The 21769-nt window shown below is 36.7% G+C and overlaps 1 protein-coding gene across 2 annotated transcripts in view; it reads right to left on the minus strand.

Annotated features, from left to right (window-relative positions):
- INTS7 (integrator complex subunit 7) overlaps nucleotides 1-21769 on the minus strand; it is a 91843-nt gene that overhangs the window by 56749 nt on the left and 13325 nt on the right. Inside the window, exons 2-7 of one of the 2 annotated variants that reach the window (XM_059412619.1) lie at nucleotides 20420-20549; nucleotides 17778-17924; nucleotides 11518-11655; nucleotides 4851-4897; nucleotides 1156-1355; nucleotides 534-656 (exon numbers count right to left, since the gene is read on the minus strand). In XM_059412619.1, coding sequence (XP_059268602.1) covers nucleotides 534-656; nucleotides 1156-1355; nucleotides 4851-4897; nucleotides 11518-11655; nucleotides 17778-17924; nucleotides 20420-20549 — 785 coding nt within the window. Of the gene's footprint in view, nucleotides 1-533; nucleotides 657-1155; nucleotides 1356-4850; nucleotides 4898-11517; nucleotides 11656-14158; nucleotides 14212-17777; nucleotides 17925-20419; nucleotides 20550-21769 lie in introns of those variants that run through there. The other variant, XM_059412620.1, reaches the window with a different exon arrangement.

The following is a 21769-nucleotide window of genomic DNA, read 5'->3' on the forward strand; positions in this document are numbered from 1 at the left end:
TCAACATTAACTTAACCTGGAAAAAATGCTATAAAAGATGCCACATTACATGTCTAGAGATTGAGACCTGCTCTTGTATTTACAAAAGATAACTTTAAGACTGTCCTTCCTCTCCATGAAAAGGAAAAATATACTTTGCTGAGTTACACTTCCAGCACCTTCTCTCTAATAAATCACCGTCAGCACCAACTGTTCTCCCTAAAGTGAGTAAAGGAGACATGAATTAAATAAATGATTTCACTGGACTTCTATAATCAGCCTTAGTGCTGCTATGGGAAAATTCTTAAGAAACTGAGAGGCAAGTCTAACTCACTAAAGGAAACTAAAACATGAAAGGATAAAAGTTGTACGTATTTACTTTGCCACTTTAAAAAACAACATCTGCCACAAATATCAACAATACCCTTAATTACTTTTCATATTCAAACATTTAAAAGATGACAAAGATGATACAGAAAGCGTAAAGTAAAATGATTTTTTACTTGTTGTATTATTTTTCTCTATAAAATATTAATGTTCAAAGTTCTACAGACCTGAATGTTTTCCCTACTCCAGGTGTGTGGCGTTTTATTGGCAAGTAATTTCAGATCTTGAATAGCAAGTCTCTTTACTGCTTTCCTAGGGTCATTCTTCAGATACTGCAACAGAAGCTGAATCTATGGGGGAAAAAAAAAAGGCATTCATGAACAGTACTGTCACTGATATTACCATCAGGGATGTGTAGTACAATTTAGTAAAACTTTTAGATTTGAGACAGGACTCCCCTCCCTTTCAATCACAGCCCTGTCACTTCTTAGCCATGTGTCCATGTTTGAGCCACTTTCTCTTCATGCATAAAAATATACTATTCCTTAACCTGTAAGGTTCTAGCGTAGGACCTGGCTTTGAATACTCGATTCTTTCTTTTCTCTCCTGCCAACCCCACACTCTGCCACGTACCACCCCCTCCACCTTTTGTTCCTAAAAGGCTCCCAAGAATTAGAACTATGAATACAAAACAGAAAAAAGCAGGCAAAAGAAAATGAAAGCAATCTTTATCAGGGAAGGCACCTTAAAATGATCAAAGCTTATGGTTACTTTTTTTTTTTTTTAAGTTTATACTTAATATGCAATAGTTTACCAAAGAAAAGGCAGTTTAAAGAAAACTGAAATTACCTGCTTTGGCGTATCAACCAAAGACGAAGCCGCAAGCAGAGTAAAGGTGTGCAGAGAGACAATCACCATCTTGGTGGAGGGGTAGGACGTGACCAGCTGCTGCAACAGCTGCCGGGCGCTCGATGCCAGGATCGCATCGTGGTGCATGTGCTGGAGGATGGGGATTAACTTCAGTTTCAAGTCTACTGGTGTGGCCAAACCTGGACACAGAGGAATCGTTAGGGACAGACTCCTGACTGTCACCTTGGTAACATTTCACATTTAAAAGGAATTCAATTAGGGATGCCTGGGCAGCTCTGTCGGTTAAGCGTCTGCCTTGGGCTCAGGTCATGATCCCAGGGTCTGGGGATGGAGACCGCTATCAGGGATCCCTGCATGGCGGGGAGTCTGCTTCTCCCTCTCCCCTTACCCCCTGCTCATGATCTCTCTCTCTCCCAAATAAATAAATAAAATCTTAAAAAAAAAAAAGTGATTCAATTAGCAACATGGACGATTTAAAAACAAAAAGTATGCTAAAGTTACGTTTATGACATTAAAGATAATTATACTAGAGCTAACTCAATTAAGTTTAATAGTTTTATTTTTCCCTCAAAAGAATTTATCTTAACATTAGTTTTTCAGTGACTACAAGGCGACATGCTGACAGGAGATGATTCGTTGAAAAGGCACGCTAGAACAAAGTCATATTTGCTGTCTATTCCTTCTCATGGCATGCTAAAAAGATATGTATATACAAGTACACATACACCTACATATGCACATACTCAATGGCTACAATTATATTTACAATTTTACTTATTTCCTTCAACACTAAGTCAAGATCTGGATGTGAACAGACTATACGTGGAGGGTTTCTGAGGTTCTCTGAACTTTGGGTAGCAATGCCTTTTTTCATTGCCTACACAGATGGGACTCCATGGAGATGAACTCCAATGCATCTTTTACTGATAACACTGGAGCTACACAAACAAAAAACTCTTTTCTTCTACAACATGGCTTTGTGATCACAGAGAACAAAAAACTGTCAGTCATTCTTCCCTGGGTATAAGCCAAAAGCTAATTTATACTCTGCAGACCACTGCTTCACCACTGTGAAGTAACTGTTAGTGTAAATATGTAAGAAAGTTTCAGTATCCAGGGGTGGTTTACATCAACAAACTCCCTTGCTATCTGGCCTCTATTTAAGTCTGGCCAAACCAGAGAGCCACCGGAGATGGCAGGTAGAAAAATGAGGTCAGAGTATTGACTCCCTGGTTTTCCCGCTTCAGTCATACATGTGGTGCTTATGTTACTAGTATTTTGTCCCTTTAGGTACCAAATGCATTTGACACTGGGGACCATCCTGTCTTTGAAACTCTTTCTTCCTGGTTTTTGTTCTTCCTCTGGCTATTCCTTTTCAATCTCTTTGTATTCATCTCTTTTACCCACACTATAATTTCTGGTGTTCCTTGGGGATGGTAATAAATTTTCTTCTCACTCTCAATGCCTTTCCTGAGTGAAATGATATCATCCCATGGCTTCCATTCTCAGCTATACGCTAAAGACGACCTCGTACCCCTCTACCCTGCCCCTGAACTTCAGATAACAGAAATCGTATGACCTCCTGGTCACCTCCCCTGCAATGCACAGTTAGAAGCATTCTGTAATTAGTGCCAAAGAGAACTTCTGACCTTCACCACAAAACTGCAATTTTCCCCATTTCAGTATATGACAGCCTCATCATTATCACTCCTCTGACCCTGGAGTCTTTATTGATTACCTTTTCTCATACCCCACATCCAAATTTATTAACAAAGCTTTTAGGTTCTATCTTTAAAATATAACCCAAATCTGACTATGCCATTCTGCTTCCACTGCTATCACACTGGCCCACTTCCACCACCATCTCTAGACTGGATTATCACAAAAGTCTCGTCAGTATTCTCCCTACTTAGGCCTTTGCCCACGGCAGACTCCTGTCTCCTATCCCTTCCTTCTTCCTCGGCAAATCTGTGCTCCACCCAGCAATCCATGGAATTCTCCGTGTTCACAGACATTGTTACTGGTTCAGAGACACTCAAGAGCTTTACTTTGCAGAAACACAAGCAACTTAAAATTCAGTGTAAGGATACTTTATTCCTCAAACTCCCCCACCATTTCCTTCTCTTGGGCTCCATTCTTCCTCCACTGGCCCTCCTCACTGCCTCTCCTGTACTTTCCCCCTTTTTCTTTCAGCCCCCGTGTTCCTGTTCTTTCGCTTCAAATTTTTTATAGCTGGAACTTAAACAATAACGAGTCTTGGGTGTACAAATCAATACATTCTTACATACCAAAATACTCAAATAACCATCGCCCAACAGACAACAGTCCAGCACGTCAGGAGGCTCACCTCTCCAGCTTCCATCCACTCCCTTGCTATTTGCTCACTGTTTGGGTTTAGCCAGTGAAGTGCCCCAGCAGGGGATGGGAGGGAGAAGAAAGAGGACAGAGTATTTATTCTCTGGATCCTTCTCTGTGGGGTCACATCGGGTCCTATCCCACTGAAGGTCAGGTTTTCAGTGGCCCCTGCACACGACTCTAAGTTTCTGGGAACTATTTCCTCTCTGCACCCTTGGATACATTATCCCCTACGGTTCGTCTTGCTTACACCTTTGTAATTGTTCCTTCCTTCAACCCTCCTTGGATTATTTTAATTTGAGCATGACATCTATTTCCTGCTGTGCTCTTGCCCGATAGAGCCAGTGGTCAATAGAAACTGCTCAATGAATGAGTGGTCCCCAGTGAATGAGCGTGATCCCCAGTGAATGAGCGTTCCCTTAAATGACAGCTTTCTGCAGGAGAGCCCTTTTTTGGCGGAGAAAAAAAAGGACAAAGGAAAGGAGAACAGGACAGAGCTCAACCACTGGATCTTGGTTTTCAAGTAATTCTAATGTGGCTCTATTTCCTCTTCTGTAAAACAGACATAACAGTATTGCCTAGCCAAGTCTGCCAAGTTGCACAGTTCACAGGAATGCCTCATAGAAAAATACAAAGAAGGTGGTGTTCTCTGAGCTGCGCAGTGCTGGAGCCCCAGGGCTCCCTTTAAGGACCAGGACAGGCGTAAGTGGGGCCAATACACGCGAAGCATAGCATGGAAGATGAGATTTGAAAAGTAGGGCCTTGAAGGCTATGGTAAGGAATTTGGACCTGAGTTTACTTGGAACTGGAAGACACTGGAGGAACATTAACAGAGCACGGAGACAGCGCCAGAGCTTCTAACAGCCCTCTGCTCTCCCAGATCAAGGTGCTCTTCACCTAAATATCTGTATTTCTCACACAAATATCACTTCACTAGAGGCCTTCCTTCATCAACATATACAAAATATAAAGTGCCCCCTTCCACCTCGGGGTGCGGACTCTACTCAGGGGACTCCATCCTTTTAACCTTGTTTTTCTCCATAGCAATTGCTATATTTTTATTTGTCTACTGCCACCCCTTCCCCCATTTCTGCCACCAGAATGTAGGTTACATTAGGGCTAGACTCTGTTTTGTTCACTACTGTATCCTAAGCACCCAGAACAATTTTGGCATTTAGAAGATGCTTAATATTATTGGAGTGAATAAGTGAATAGAACAGTGACAAGCACATAATAAATAAGTAGTTAATGTTAAGAGCTATTAATATTAACACAAATCCCAATAAGTCACTTCATAATACTGAATGAAACATACATACCTTGAATCATCTCACTGATTTTGTTACAGATTCCTACAGCAAAATCCCTTTGGAAAGAGAGAAGAGCAAAAACTTGAAAACCAAAAAAATTATACTTGCCTAAGTTTTCTAAGGACATAAATAGAACACAATCAACACAGGAGAAACATAATACTTCAAATCGTAACTCATATTCCAAACATCAGGTACTGGGGGTAGGGTAAGAAATGCAACTGAAACCAAAACTCCCACCAGCAAATGGGCTCACACCAACACCGCTTCCAAGCAGTATTCAAGACAGGATGCTCTGATTTAAGGGTGCTGCCGCAGTTTGCTTCACTGAGTGGCACTCTCTGAAAGATTCAAGGTCATTATCTCAATCTATGACATTTTGGGATGTACTTTTAATTAAGAAAAAGCTTTTAACACCATAAGCTAATTATTTAAGCAATAAAATATATCTTGAATAGTCTACATTTTAGAAAAATAGACTAAGTATGACGTAGGAAATATGGGCAGACTCTTACCAAAAGCCAAACTATTTAATGTTGGCGATTGTTTTTTTATATTATGTATGTGTAAAGTGTTTTCCAAGATGCTGCTTTTCATTCTGACCCAATAAAAATGACACTGAGTGCTGCAAAAGTTACTAATAACATGAATATTTGGGATAAGATACATTATATTTAAGGAAATATAATACAGACAAGATGATCAAGCTTGGCTCATTTAGCCATGTTAAATGATACATAAGATATGAAATACTTCCCCTCACTAGTTCAATGGATGTCTACATAAAATATTTTCTGCCATTAAGATATTTTTTGTCATTTTTTTTCTTTTTTTAAGATTTTATTTATTTGACAGACAGAGATCAGAAGTAGGCAGAGAAGCAAGCAGAGAGAGGAGGAAGCAGGCTCCCTGCGAAGCAGAACCCGATGTGGGGCTTGATCCCAGCATCCTGGGATCATGACCTGAGCTGAAGGCAAAGGCTTTAACCCACTGAGCCACCCAGGTGCCCCTATTTGCCATTTTCAATTCCATTCTCTCATAAGTGAACAGTGGAGTTTTCCAGAGGCTATATGATGATAATGACATCTTCTCTTGACAGCTAATGGAATGTATCATTGTGCACTCTTGTGTTTCCTAGAATTTTCCAAGGTAGTAGGTTCAGGTTTAGTATACAAATATATTTTCTGAGATTAACTCAGTTCTCAATTCTTCTCCTGTGCTTTTACTGTATTTGACATAACTACTATTATTTCTATAACCTCATTATCATCCAATACATTATTTCGAAATCCTTAAGTTTTCCTTATGCTTATAGAGAAACGTATCGGGAAGTACACATTGCCATGTTTTGCAATAGAATTCTGAAAGATTTTTCTAAGATTTTTTTCTAAAATTGCCTTTTAATATTTAATATTTTATTCCAAATGAAGTTTACTTGCTAAGGTTTTTTTTTATATATATATACTTAAAAATGAATCACTGGCTTGACAAAGAGTTTAGAAGACTCATCTTCTGAACACACAGCTGTACTGTCTAGGTCTAAAGATGCTAAAAAAGATAAAACTGACATATCAGAGAGTTTCCTAATTCATGGAAGTAAAGATCTATTCTAAAGAAAAGCAAAACTTAAAAAAAGATATGACAAAAGCTATCCTTCGATTTTTCAGATGTTAAGAATTTGGCTTATTGTGCCTTATAAAATGAGACATTTCAGAAAGTATTACATGGTACCAGTTAACTTAAGGCTTCATTTTGAGACTAATTATTTAGAACTTTTTTTTTTTTTTTTTAAAAAGCCTATTTCAAATGTGCTCTTTAAAAGCAAAATACTGATTTTTAAACTAGTAATTGTAAGAGGGCAAGTTATCGTAATGCACTGGCTGGAAAAGCGCACGAAACAGATAAGGAAGTTCTGCAGCTGACCACCTGAATACCCGGGTGGAAAGTCAGTACTAGAGATAAAGGCGCTGCCACTTTTCAGCATTAGAGTAACTTATCAAGTAACTTACAAGATATAGCTGCAAATATGAAGACTCAATAGCTCACCTGCAGAATTTTATCTCTACTGCACAAATGGAAAATCTACAAACATGGCTAGATGTGCTCTTTTGCTTGTATGAGCATCACCTAACAAGAGAGCATCATCATTTATTTGAATTCTCAGCAACAATTCTCCGTAGCTGTCCTGAAATTTTCAAAGCGAGTAATGTTTTTTAAAACCTCATGGTTTTCCTGGAACATCAAGCTACTGTCTTCACCACTGGTAGCAAAACAATGATTAAAACTGCTGTCACCTTAGCAAGAACCAAGGCAGTGTCCAACTGTCCGAGCAGTCATTGCATTCTTTACCACTGTGCACTCACACTAAAAGGGAAGGAAAGAAGGAAGCCAGATGCACTTACAAATGTCCTTGATAAAACAGTAAAAATTACTAATTTTATTGAATTTCAACCTGTAAGCAAATGTCTTTTTACTATTCTCTGACAAAACAGAAGTCACACATCAGGTACACAGTGGTTGTCTCCAGGAAAAGTGCCATGTAATTATTAGAGTTATAAGATGGACTAGTCATTTTTTTCCCAGGAAACCTCACAGTTATTCAGACTTGGCTACTTGGCAGACATTTTCTCAAAAGATGAGTAAAGTTGGCTTGTCGGTTCATGGAAAATAACTAGGAAAACTTTTTGCAGATCTCAGTTTCTAAGCAAAAATTAGAATTTCAGAAAACATATCTATCATCATGAGCTTGACAACTTAATATCTGAAGAATTTCCTGGATAAGACTGGTGGCAAATAACAAATGGGATCCTTTGATATCATCCTTTGATATGATACAATGAAATGGGTTCACGTTTGGAAGACCTGCAGAATGCAGTGAACCAATGTTTCGAAAAAGGCCAATGCAGAGATTATAAAACCACACATGGATAAAAGATTCTGAAAGATTTCAATGTACTATAGTACAAGTTCATGGATATAATTTTAGAGTCCACACTACAATTAACCTTTAAGAAACCACCACTTGTCTAGTTTTTGTATAACATCAAAAAAAATATCCATAACTCCTTATAAAGCCTTTAAAAATACTCTTCTCTTTTCCAACTGTATGTCTGTGTGAGGCTGGATTTGCTTCATATATTTTATTGTAACATACTGCAACAGAAATGTTGAATACAGAAACACATAAGAATCCAGCCAGACATGAGAGTTGGAAAATATAAAAACAACAACAACGCTACTCATCTCACAAAAATGCTTGTTTTTACATTAACATATTTAGAGAATTGTTATTTTAAAAATGGACATGTATTTTTAAAATGTAGCCATTTAAATTTCTAATACTCTAATCTATCGATATAGTCCAAAAATAGCTCCATGAGGACTTCAATAATGAAAAGTATAAAGATGCCATACCGTCTGAAAACTACTTTTCTAAGGTATCAGTTTCATACTTGATAAGAAAAAGTTAGGTTACAAACGCCTTTTAGGTATAAGAGGTTTATCAGGTGTGTATAAACGACTCATTCACCTATCAGCGTGCTCTCATACTTGTTATTCTTTCTTCTTAGAATATTCTTCCTCTAACCTGCTGCCTTTTCAACACTTGGTTTCAGCTCAAATGTTACCTGGTTAGAGAGGCCTTCCCTGATCACTCTCCTTAAAGCAGCTTACTTGGTTCACTATCACAACGATGAAACTGTATTATTTTTATCACAAAGTTGTTTTATTTTTTCATAACATTCACACACACCTGAAACTATGATAAAACAAGGCTTTTATCTTCTCCACCCCTGTCCTCCTGGGAGCTGAGAATACCATCTACACATGGCGGATATTCAATAAGCACTTCTTCAGTAACTCTAACTTTATGCAACTCAATAAATTGCATAAATAAATTTTATGCAACTCAACAAAAATCTGTTATGGGCCTTCAGGGCCAATAAACTGCAAATCAGAAGGCTGCGGTTTTCTTTCTTTTCTTTGTCTAATACTATTTTTAAAAATCCTTAATGTCAATATTAAGAATGTATGTGAATATAGAGTTTCATATGATAATAAGACTATAAACAGAATAATCAGATTTTCTAGCTTCCACCCATGCCACGCCTGCTCCCTCCAAAGAAGTCAGCCCTGACAACACTGGGCATATATTCCTGCCCTGTCACAATCAGTTGGGGTGAAGGATTAAGCAGCCACCACTTTTACACTGCCAGTGTGCTGTTCCGTTTGGCACTGGCCGCTAGAGGGCTCCTCTCTCAATAACAATGCTTCCCCAGTTTCTGAAGGCATTTGGGTTTCCAACTCCTGCTTTGTGACATAGGGACTCTCTTTAAATATGTAAGATCTTAACCTTTTTAAGAACAAGTTAGATGTGATTATGCTAACAGACAAAAGGAGAACAGTATTAAATAAATTCTTAAGGTCTTAATTTGCTAGTTGCTCTAATTTGTTTAAGATCCAAAACTGAGAGAGATACTAAGACAAAAACCCATCAGTATTGGTCAAGATACTTGATTTCTCCAGTCGGGTCAGCATTTCGAAAGAGGTAAATGCTAATCTCAAAAAGATACAGTTCATCATACAATTAGTTAATTTTTATACTCTGATACATTTTGCTATGCCCTTCATTCTTTCCTATTACACTAATTTGGTATTTTTAAATGTCACAAATTATATCATACTGAAACCCGTTAAAAACTGCTTCTATGTAAACTATTAACTTAAATGTTTATTGGTCATCAATTCTATAAGCGGAGAATCATGTTTCTAAGTTACTTAGTCTTAATCTTTTCCAAAACAGATCAGAAATTCCACAACTAGTAAAATTAGCTTCTGATAATAACATAAGAGAACCTGAACCAAAAATGATTCTCATTAAATAAAATATAATCACTAAATTATTAATTTATCATCTGAATTTAGAAGGTAAATTTAGAAAATTATTTTTGGAGCCTCAGGAAATGCAAGTTTACTTAAGCAGATTATAAAGTACTGACACCTTGACAGTAATAATCAGATAACTGCTCACTAGATATAATTCCCATCCAATAAAAACAATTTTTAAAAAGTTCTCTCGGGGCGCCTGGGTGGCTCAGTGGGTTAAGGTCTCTGCCTTTGGCTCAGGTCATGATCCCGGGGTTCTGGGATTGAGCCCCACATCGGGCTCTCTGCTCAGCGGGGAGCCTGCTTCTCCCTCTCTCTCCACCTGCCTCTGCCTACTTGTGATCTCTGTCTCTCAAATAAATACATAAAAATCTTAAAAAAAAAAAAGTTCTCTCGATAGTGAGGACTCTCAATAAGAAAAAAAACACCAGTTTTCAAAAGCACAACTAGGACTGTGTTTATTCAGTATTTCTCTTCCTCACTCACTGCTACACCTACTAATTTTGAGCAGTGCATTAAAAAAATTACATGCTTTCTCTTCTCCATTCTCTTTTCCCAGTGAGTAATCCTGGTATTCTGAAGGTTTAACAGGAGCAGCTGAAGAGATGAATATGCATATAATTAAAATCTGAAGAAAGAAAGTTGGTGATAAACTGTTCTAACTTTTATTCAAATTTAGTAGAGATTCTTAATGGAAAAGCTATCTTTTTTTATTTTAAAAATTACATCATCTGATTCTAAAGCTCAAACTTGCTCCTGACAGTATACAAAGAAGTTTATTAAAAAATTAAAAATAAAAATAAGGTACCATCTTATCACCCAGACATTGGATTTTGATATATATATCCTTTGTCTTTTTTATATTTCATCAATACAAATACCTGTTTCTTTAAAAAATATATTCTGTAAGGTCTTATAAGCTATGATGTAACCTGTTTCCAAATATACTTCTAAAATATACTTGTTAAGAGCTGACATAATATTTCACTGTATGATCATATTTATCTAAGCACACTGGTTAGAAGTTAGGTTCTTACTAATTTTTTTTTTGTTGTTTTTATAACACTACAACTAGCATCCTTGCAAATAAGTATCAGTACACATTGCTGATTCCTCCGGATAAGTTCTCAGAAGTGGATTTTCTAGGTCCACTTGGTGGATAAAGAGATGATCACGTTTAAGGCAAATGCATACTACCAAAATGCCCTCCAGAAAGCAATGCTAGTTTGCTATCTGTCAGTGAAGGGGATAATTTATATTTTTAGATAGGGGAGCCAAACAAGTCAAACATAGCAACATAACCATGGTCAGTACTGCATCCAAGAAAACAAATTGTTCTGCAATATAATAGCATAGGATATGACATCCCCAATATGTGAAACTGGTTTCAGCTCGAATTACTATCTTTGCCAAACCGTTACACAGCTCTAAAGCCAAAAAGCTAACCTTGAGAAGACAGTAAGAAAGCAAAAATTCAGCATTAGAACCATGTATGTTTGGAAAGGGTGCCTCAGCAGACAAAACTGATTCCCAATGAAGCCTTCCCTAACTGAGGTAATCTACACGGATTTGTCCTTCTGGAAATTCTTATTTCATGTGCAGTCAATGCTAACATACCTACCTAAGCGTTCTGTTTTACGTACTGAAGTTCTGTTTCCCCAACAGGACGTAAACCCTCTTGGAAAAAACACCTTGCCATTTACATTTTTCACTTAGTGTTTATGTATATTGATGAGTTATTCCTTCAAAACCTCTTCTTGGGAAGACAAATGATTAAAAGGCCGATGCTTACTTTGACTGCGCAGAGAAGTTTGCAGCAGCAAAAACGGCAGCTTCAACTTCCACATTATCATGTGAGTCCAGACTCTGACGAATACTATGATGAGCATTCTTCCTCTCAGGAATTATTGATGCCAGGCTTCCTAACATCCTACGGAGACAGAAATCCAAGAAGAATAGAAATACAATAAGCAAAAAATCAAGAGAAGAAGAAGCAAGGCAAAGCCTAGAATGCCCAAAGTAAAATTTGCAGATAATCCCTTAAATCTCGGGTTAATGAAACATCAACTTTAGGAATTAAGCAAGGACTCAAATTCTAAACACTTTTCACACTGATATGTCAGAATAATTAACATGGTTTATCTTATATAAGCAAAATTGAAAATTACCATCCTGAAGTAACTCCCAGTGACCAAACCGAGCCCAGAAACTTCTCAATTATTAAAGCATCAAAATATCAATTTTCCAATGTTCTATACGTAAGTCCATTTTAGCAAAACAACATTTTTGCTTTTAAGCAGATCCAGAAAGTAAAAAAGGTAAGACTCCCAGTCTTTTTTTCTATTAACAGTAAATACTGATACCATGGTTTTCAAATCTGTCTCCAACATCAAGAGAACAAGGCAGAGGACACTCCCTGGGCCTCATTTCAGAATTGCAAGGATGAGGGCGGTAGCATTCTGGAACAACAGTCTACGTTATGATAAATGAAAAATTTGGAAAAGGAAAAAAAATCTGTTGTTTGTAACATAAATTACATAAGATAAAGCCTGAAAAGATGTTTTCAGCAGAAAGGCATGGATTGTTGAGGGCTGCAAAATGCTGCGGTAAACAAAACAGAGTTCCTACAGTGACAACCTTCCTTGGTCAGTGTCCTAAGCAACTTTCCAACTTGACGTGTCACCACCTAACTACCTTATGGAGATTTGATTGGATGTAAGTATTTGAGTTTATACCAAACAAAATACTAAAATGGGCTAACTATGTCATTTGTATTCAGTTTGAAAATGAGGTTTTGAAATTAGATGTTATATTTTTCCAAAGAAATAAACAGCTTATAATGTAATAGTTTATATAAGGAAAGATTAGATTAGGCTAATATCAACACATTTTGATTATCAGTTTATTTAAATTTAAATATAAAAAGGCAAAAAAAGGCATAATCCCATTTGTCACTACTTTATGAAAATGTTTCTGATAATATTATAAATAATTTATAGCACTACATTTCAAACACTATGAATACCTCCCAGCTTCTTCTTCCACTTGTTTCAATTACAAAGTCTAAAGTAATGGGTAAAAAAAGAAAACACCTTTAAAATATCATCTCTTCCTTGTCTTTTCTCTTCTTTAAGTTTAAATCATTCTGACTCTAAGAACTCCTTAGTGTTTGAGAGGCACCACTTTTTGCTCTCCTTCATATGTTGTAATCTTATTAATACATTCTTCCAGAAAGCAAGCTCCTTGAGATCAGAGGTCCCACTTTGATCTATTTTCCTAAAAACAAATACCAAATTTTCTAAACAATGGGTACTCAAAAGAGTACCTAATGTTGATCTATCATTTATCAGTAACATCTTTTCTTTGTAGACTTTGTTTTTCTCCTTAATAGACTCATTTTTCATCGTGCTATTACAATGCTCCTCAATGAAAAATCATGTTCCTATAAAACATTAAGATTGTTCTGTATCATATCTTTTTTATTAAAAAAAGTATTGTAGTCAAGTATTTCATGATAGAAGGAATATTCATTTCTTCACTTACGTGCTTTGTAATTTTCAAAGACAGATTTTAATAGCCAGGTTCTTATATTTCTATAGTGACCAGAAAACTTTTTTTTTTTTTGGAAATAAGGAAATCTTTCACCATATAGGAAATAAGTGACTCCATTAGAGCTGGTATCACTTCTCTTGCTTTACATTAAGGAAAGAATTTGTGAAATGTCAACTCATCAGAATGTGAATTGGGACCAGAGAGTTCTCCCCATACACCCAGCCAAACTTCTCTTCAGCTCAACAGGTCCCTGCTTCCCAAATCGAATTTCAAAAAATGGACTTTTTTTTTTTTTTAAATCCACTGCCAGCATCAGGGCTGGTTTTGACACTTACCCACTTTGGAATGATCTTTATTCTGAGGCATATGTTATTTTAGAAACATAAGAAACACTAATGTTAATACATAACTTAAGGAAGAGTATAAAAATGGTAGTCATTCCATTCATGGTTTTCAGGCCCTGAAAGAAGTTTCTATCTTTAAATATGATTTGTAAAGCATATATCTGACAAAGGGCTGGTATTTAGAATATATCAAGAAATCTTACAATTCTGTAATAAAAAAGCCACGTAACATAATAAAATCTAAGCAACCTAATGAAAGAAAACAGGCAAACAATTCAAACAGTTCTTCCCAAAAAGAGATAGAAGAAACTGTCTTCAAATGGTACATGAGAACGTGATCCTTACCATTAGGGAAATGTAAATCAAAACCATTATACACCTCATTAGAATGGCTAAAATGAAGAAGACAGACAACACCAAAGGCTGGCAAAAGGGTGAAGCAACCAGAGCTCACATACTGTTGGTCAGAAAAAATTATGTTTAAACCCACTTGGGAAAGAGGCCTGGCAGTTTCTTAAAAATTAAATACACGCCTACCCCATGATTCAGCAGTTTCACTCCTACATATATATCTGGCAGAAAGGGAAGCATGTTCACAAGTCTTCACAGCAACTTTATTATTTATAATATCCCCAAACTGGAAGCAGCCTAGGCATTCATCAGAAGAAGAACAGATAGATTCACAGTCACACAATGGAAAACTACTCAGCAATACAAAGAACCAAATTACTGACACACAAAGTAGATTACGCTCAAAAACACTGAGTGAAAGAAGTCTTACACAAAAGGATACCCACTGTATGAGCCCACTTATATGAAATTTGAAAACAGACAAAAATTTTATCTATGTAATGAGAAAAAATCAGAAGAGCAACAGCTTCTGGCTTCGTAAGAGCAATCTTAAAAAAAGAAAAGTAAATATTTTTATTCTTTAAAAAATAAAAATAAAATTTTTTTGACAAATCACGCTCTTTCTTACATGATTAAGGTAGCAAATGACACTTACTACTTTTTTAAAAGATTTTATTTATTTATTTGACAGAGAGAGAAATCACAAGTAGGCAGAGAGGCAGGCAGAGAGAGAGGGAAGCTCCCGGCTAAGCAGAGAGCCCAATGAAGGGGTATAGCTCAGTGGCAGAGCATTTGACTGCAGAAAGCCCAATGTGGGGTTCGATCCCTAGACCCTGAGATCATGACCTGAGCCGAAGGCAGAGGCTTTAACCCACTAAGCCACCTAGGTGCCCCAGTCCTTATTACTTTTTAAATGGCAAAATTAGTTTTCTTTACACCTTTTAAAAGATTGTATTTTCAAAAATTTATAATATAACGTTAAATAATATATTAAACTAAAAAATACTTTTTCACTTTAAGTCATTTTTTGTATCATGAAAAAAATGAAATCATGGAAAAAAATTTTAAGGCTACTCAAAAATGTTCTATTTTTGTGAGAAGGGTTTGATACTCTCATATCAAAATTTGATATTAGAATTTTAGTTTGAGTTGTTACAAATACATTTTTTTGGTATTTGATATTTACTTTATAATTCTGCAAGCTTTACAAAATGACCTGATCACCCCCATTCCTGATCTTCAAGTTTTTTCCTCTTCCTAAAATAACTACACCAAGAATGTTTTTAAAACATGTCCCTCTTTATTTGACAAAACCATCTAAGGCCTTGTATATCTAAGGATCTTATTAACTGCACTACATTTTATTTATTATTTATTTATTTTTAAGATTTTATCTTTAAGTTATCTCTACACCAAACAGGGGTTTCAACTTACAATCCCAAAATCAAGAATCACATGCTCTACCAACTGAGTCAGCTAGGCACCCCGTACTATGTTTTAAGTGTTAATTGGACTCAACATTCTTAGCTCAAATTTCTTTTTTACAATTTTATTTATTTGAGAGAAAGAGAGAGAGAGAGAGAGAGTGTGTGTGTGTGTGTGTGTGTGTGCACAAGGCAAGTGGGCAGAGGGAGAAGGACAAGCAGACTTCCCACTGAGCAGGGAGCCAGACATGGGACTCAATCCCAGGACCACGAGATCACAACTTGGGCCAAACTCAGACGCCTAACTGACTGAGCCACCCAGGTGCCCCAATTCAAGTTTCTTTTAATATTTTTTGCATCAAATGTTAATGTTGAAAAATATAATTTCAATCTGATTATTTTCCTTTAAAGTGCTTTTTCTAAATAAATAAATAAATAAATATTTCTGGAAGCTTTCTAGAACTCTCATTTTATTGACAGCAATAGTTCTTCAATGAAGAATTGTGGCAAAGCCCAGTTGCCATGACTTGGAAAGAGCAAAATGAATGAAATATTCAAATATTAATCTATATTCTTCTTAAAACACTCAAACTAGCTCTAAATCATTTATCGAATCATTCCACTAGCTAAATTCTATTATTTTTGTCTTCTGATTAAAAAAAAAAAACAAATTAAAAAAAACTATGCTTGTGGAAAATAATTCAAACATTGCAAAACCACACAGAGAACTCTCTTGTGATGCATAGCACAATAACCCCTCCCACAAATAATCACTGTTAACAGTATATATATGCCTCCATATTCTTTCCTGAGCCTATATAAACACATATATTAATATTATGGATAAAAATGAGTTAAAAACAGACGTCACTTGACTACTTTTTTTTTCAAGATTTATTTATTTATTTGAGGGAGAGAGCGCACGAGTGGGAGGGGTAGAGGAAGAGAGAACATTTCCCTTCAGAAAGCAGAATCCACGCTGAGCACAGAGCCCAAAGAGAATCACTCTCATCAGCCTGAGCTATAGCCTGAACTGAAACCAAGCGTCGGATGCTCAACCAACTGCACCATCCTGGCGCCCCTTAATATCTCTGTGTTAAATACATACTTACTTCATTCTTTAAAAGTTATACAGTGGCCCATAAGTTATTCCCCTTTTAATACACAGTTTTGCCCCAATTTTTCACTTCTTACAAAAAAGATACTATGATCATCTGTATACCTATATTCACCAACTTCTAGAAATGATTTATAGAAAAAAATTCCGGTAAGTGAATTTGCTGAATCAAAAGGTAAAACTATCTTTAAATTTAATTCTGTTCTATTATATATAGTTTTTAAAAGATAAAATCAATTAACTGACTTTAAAATATTACATTCTGCTCATAATTTAATCACTCAAAAGGCAGAGGAATTACAAAAGCACTTAATTCTGCACAAGAGGGAAGACCTGGCTCTTGATGGGAAAGTAGAGAGAAGTGGTGACATCCTAGACTTCATGATTAAAAAGAAGGTTCACTTCTGAACAAGGCAAGTCAGATGTGAGCCCTAAAATTTAGGAAAGTGAATTTCAAAAGTCTAAAAATTACACATTCATTCTATAGATAGCAGACCTAAAAAGACAACATGGTTCAAGCTGAATATAAGGCTTACAATATGAAATGCTGGCAAAATTAAACAAAAAAATGCGCGGTGGGGGTGGGGGGCAGATGCTTGGAAGGCTCAGTCAGTTAAGCATCCCACTCATCATTCCGGCTCAGGTCATGATCTCAGGATCATGGGATCAAGCCCTGCATTGGGCTCCCACTCAGTGAGGAGTCCACCTGAGATTCTCTCTCTCCCGTCTTTCGGCCCCTACCCCTGCTCCCCTTCTCTCTCTCTCTCAAATAAATAAAATCTTAAAAAAAAAAAAAATGTTTTTAGATTCCAGGAAAGAGAAGAAAAGGCTGGAGAAACTACAGTGGTTCCATCTGGCATTCTCCAAGGAGTTCAAATATAAGTTACTGCATATAAAAATGAGCACACAGCCAAGAGTGAATAGAAAAACCAACATGAAACAGAACAAGATCAGGAAGGTAAGAGTTCAAAATGAGCTGAGGCTAAGCTAGATTCAGACCCCAGTTAGCTGATCAGAATGTCAACCTACAAAAAGGTACATTTCAAACACAAGTTAGGCAATAATTCACAACCAAAACAGTATCCTAGGTGGTATCAGAAGAACAGGTATAGATTGGGGTGGTTACCATACTTCTGCCTGGAGTCTTGATTGAAAAAACAAATTCTTAACATTCAAAATGAAAAAAGGAAACATATTGCCCTTTCTGAGTACATAACTGCAACTCAAACAATCTTTGGTGATTCATTATAGCAACAGAGTATACCGGAGTGTGATGGCTCTTGCTACAGGATCGTTACTATGAATCACAGAGAAAATTCTCTTCACAAATTCATCCACATTCAGAATCTTCTCCAAATGCTTCTCACTTTGTTGAGTAACTTTAAGAACACACAGTCTCAGGAAATTGTTTCTGTGAAGAACCAGAGATAAAGTAAATTAGACTACTTTAGGAAAGTAATATTTAATTAGGAATCAAAGCAACCAAAACAACATTAAATTTTAGCAACAGGCCCATGTTTTTCAATCTCTTATTATTTCTCATCATTAAAAGAGCTGAAGCCTATACTTTGGTTTTTGTTGTTGGTTTTACTGTTTTTAATCCAGGAAGACCAGGCTGGTTTAATATAAAAAAATTAAGCAATGTAATTCATAACATTAATAAGCTAAAGAAGTTACATGATCCTATCAATGCAGAAAAAACAATGAACAAAGTTCAATAACTCATCCATGACTAATCAAACTTGGAATAGAAGAAAACTGCTTTAACTTGATAAAGAATACAAGCCAAAAGCCTGTATATAGCTAGTATTATATTTAAGTGGCAAAAGAATGAATGCTTTCCCCAGAATCCTGGAGACAAGGCAAAAAGGCCTCTCATTACTCTTACAGAACATTTCGCTGGAAGTTCAAGCTAGTGCACTAAGAAGAGGAAATGGAAAGTGCACAGATCAAAAAGGAAGAGAAACGGCCAGATCTGCAGATGACATGCTTCTGGGAGTGGTTAGCATATCTGATTACTTCACCATGTTGAAAGAGGGATTCTCAAGTTTTTGCTTTTGCATAGCGTACCTGAAATGCCAAAACAAAACATAAGAAACCCTTTTCAAATGTCTGACAGTCTTCTTAAAAACAGTAATTTTCTCATGTTGTGCATACTGCTCATCCAGGTATTCTTAAATTTATTATGTACAATAAACACAAATGTTCAAACTGTCAGAAAGGTAATATATCACAGACTCTGGTGACCAACTGCCAAGACTGGTATCTTGGCTCTGTTTCTCTCTCGGACCATATTATCACTGTGACAAGTTTAACTTCTTTGCTCAATTCAGTATCCTCAATTATCTAATGCTGATCACAGTACTTAACTCACACGTGAAAACGAGAACAGCACTGGATGCACAGAAAGAGCTCAGTAAAAGTTAGTTACACGTGTTATTACAGATCTGTGAAATAAATGTCCCCATTACCCCTTCGCGTCTTCATCTAATCAAATACAGACATTACTCACAAAAATTTACTATGTTTGAGGATTTGCATTAAAGAAAATCATATAAAAGACAAAAACTAAGGAAGCAAATAAATAGAAAATTTGTAGTAAAGAAAATAAATGAGACCTATGGCAAAATATTCAACCTCACGTTATTTATAAAATGCTAATTAGAACAGCAATGAAGTACCATTTTATGCCTAGCAAATCAGAAGTAATAAAGCTAACAGACCGGGCTAACTAGGTTGTGGTCAGCAGGTATGCAATCTTGGTCCAAGTATGAACTGACAGAACTGCCTTAGCAAACATTTACAATACATTTGAAAGGAAATAAAAAACTCAAGTCTGTTACAGGGGATAGTAGATGTCCTGTAACTCAGCATTTACAGCTCTGTCTCTCTCTCCTCCCACAGTGGACAGAACTAATTCCAGCTTCATTCCTTTCCAATGTGTCCTATTTTATCAGTTGCCTGGATGTTATCTGACATCCTCAGACATGTATTAGAAGGAAGGATGAGAAAGGTTAAAGCCAAGGCCAAGAGCTCTAAGCATATATTCCGGAAAGGAGAACACAAAGGAACACACACTCAAGTATCAGAAAGGCATGTGGAGCCAAAATAACACACTCAAGATCAGAGATCATGTGAGAGCCAGCAGGAGTCAGAGTTTGGAGACACTGCTCTGCTGACGTACTTAGAGAAAACGGGGGCTCCAAGTAGGAATCGTATGGTGTTTGGAGGCATGAAGCCTACACTTAGAATACGAAGCATAAGCAGTCAGTGATGTCTGCAGTCCTGCTGCAGGACACCAAGATGGCAGTGACAGAAAGAAAAGCCCTAGGGATGAATTAAATCTCCTCCATCATTTATGACCAAGGCCAAGAGGTCAGATGATCTTCCTCCACCCTCAAGCTAATTCTAACCATCTCTTCTTCAAGTCTGACTTGGTGTGTATAAAAACACACAAGTGCATGGAAAACAGTGGGAAGAAGCAGGAGAGGGACTGGTGGGGAGAAAAAAAAATCTAAAAGGTATTTATCCAGTCTTTCCATGTTTCAGCCCCTTCATAATAACATGTAATCTTGCGTTATAAGTTACTAAATCAGGAACTTTTCAGAACAATGTGCAAACCACAGATACTTCCAAAAGATGCAATAATATATACATTAAAGATTATCTTAATTGGATTTATTCTGTTCCCCAAAGAAATAAATCCTCTGACTTGCCACTTCATTTCTGCTTAAAATGCCATTATACTTCACACCAAAAAGTTTTGCAGACTGCCCCATACATCCACTAAAATGGTCACTAACCATGTGGAAGTCCAGAAGGGCAAAAACAATAAAGACCACAGCATCACAAAGAGAGAAATCTGAGCAAAGTAATTTAGGACACTGAGGCTTTAAAAAGACTTACCCAACTCTGAAAACATCTGCTAACTTTAGGAATGCAGAATTGATGAGAATAGGGAATGGATACTTCTGGAAGAGCCTGGGAAAGCGAACAACTGCTTCACACTGTTCACCAAGTTTGCCGGATCTTAGACCTATGAAAAGCACGAAAATGGGAGAACAGCTTAGAAACCTGTAGCTACAAGAAGACTGAAATAGCAAATACCCACATGGCATCCCACAGCCATAAAATAACAGTCATTCATGATTAGGTGAGGTACCACTGTAATTCATGAGCTTTAAAAAAAAAACCAACAAAATACGGCCTATTAAATAGTAATTTGGTAAACTGCTACTTGAGATATAAGATAATGAAAAGAAAATAAGATTTTTTTTTTTCCAAAAAAAGGTTGAGTATTTTAAGGATACTTGGGGCCATAAAATAAATCTCAGCAAATTTAAAAGGACTGAAACCATACTTTGTTATGTTCTCTGACCATAGTGGAATTAAATCAGAAATTGCTAGGAGGAAAAATAGCTAGAAAATGCCCAAATATTTGGAAATGGAACAACTTCTAAATGAGTCATAGGTGAAAGGGAAATTAGAAAAATCTCTTAAACTGAATGAAAACGAAAGCAAAATCTGTGTGATGTGGCTGATGCAGTTCTTGAAGAAACATTAATAACATCAGGTACTTAATATTAGGAAAGAAGAAAGGTCTCAAACCAATGGCCTAACAAAGGGGCCAAGATAATTCAATAGGGAACCGATACTCTTTTTTTTTTTTTTAGCATAACAGTATTCATTGTTTTTTGTACCACACCCAGTGCTCCATGCAATACCTGCCCTCCCTATTACCCACCACCTGGTTCCCCCAACTTCCCACCCCCACCCCACCCATTCAAAACCCTCCAGTTGTTTTTCAGAGTCCATAGTCTCTCATGGTTCACCTCCCCTTCCAATTTCCCTCAACTCCCTTCTCCTAACTCCCCATGTCTTCCATGCTATTTGTTATGCTCCACAAATAAGTGAAACCATATGATAATTGACTCTCTCTGCTTGACTTATTTCACTCAGCATCATCTCTGCCAGTCCCGTCCATGTTGATACAAAAGTTGGGTATTCATCCTTTCTGATGGAGGCACAATACTCCATAGTGTATATGGACCACTACTTCCTTATCCATTTGTCCGTTGAAGGGCATCTTGGTTCCTTCCACAGTCTGGCAACTGTGGCCATTGCTGCTATCAACATTGGGGGTACAGATGGCCCTTCTTTTCACAACATCTGTATCTTTGGGGTAAATACCCAGGAGTGCAATTGCAGGGTCATAGGGAAGCTCTATTTTTAATTTCTTGAGGAATCTCCACACTG

The sequence above is a fragment of the Mustela nigripes genome, chromosome 10 (assembly GCF_022355385.1).
Source record: "Mustela nigripes isolate SB6536 chromosome 10, MUSNIG.SB6536, whole genome shotgun sequence".
NCBI classification, from domain to species: Eukaryota; Metazoa; Chordata; class Mammalia; order Carnivora; family Mustelidae; genus Mustela; species Mustela nigripes.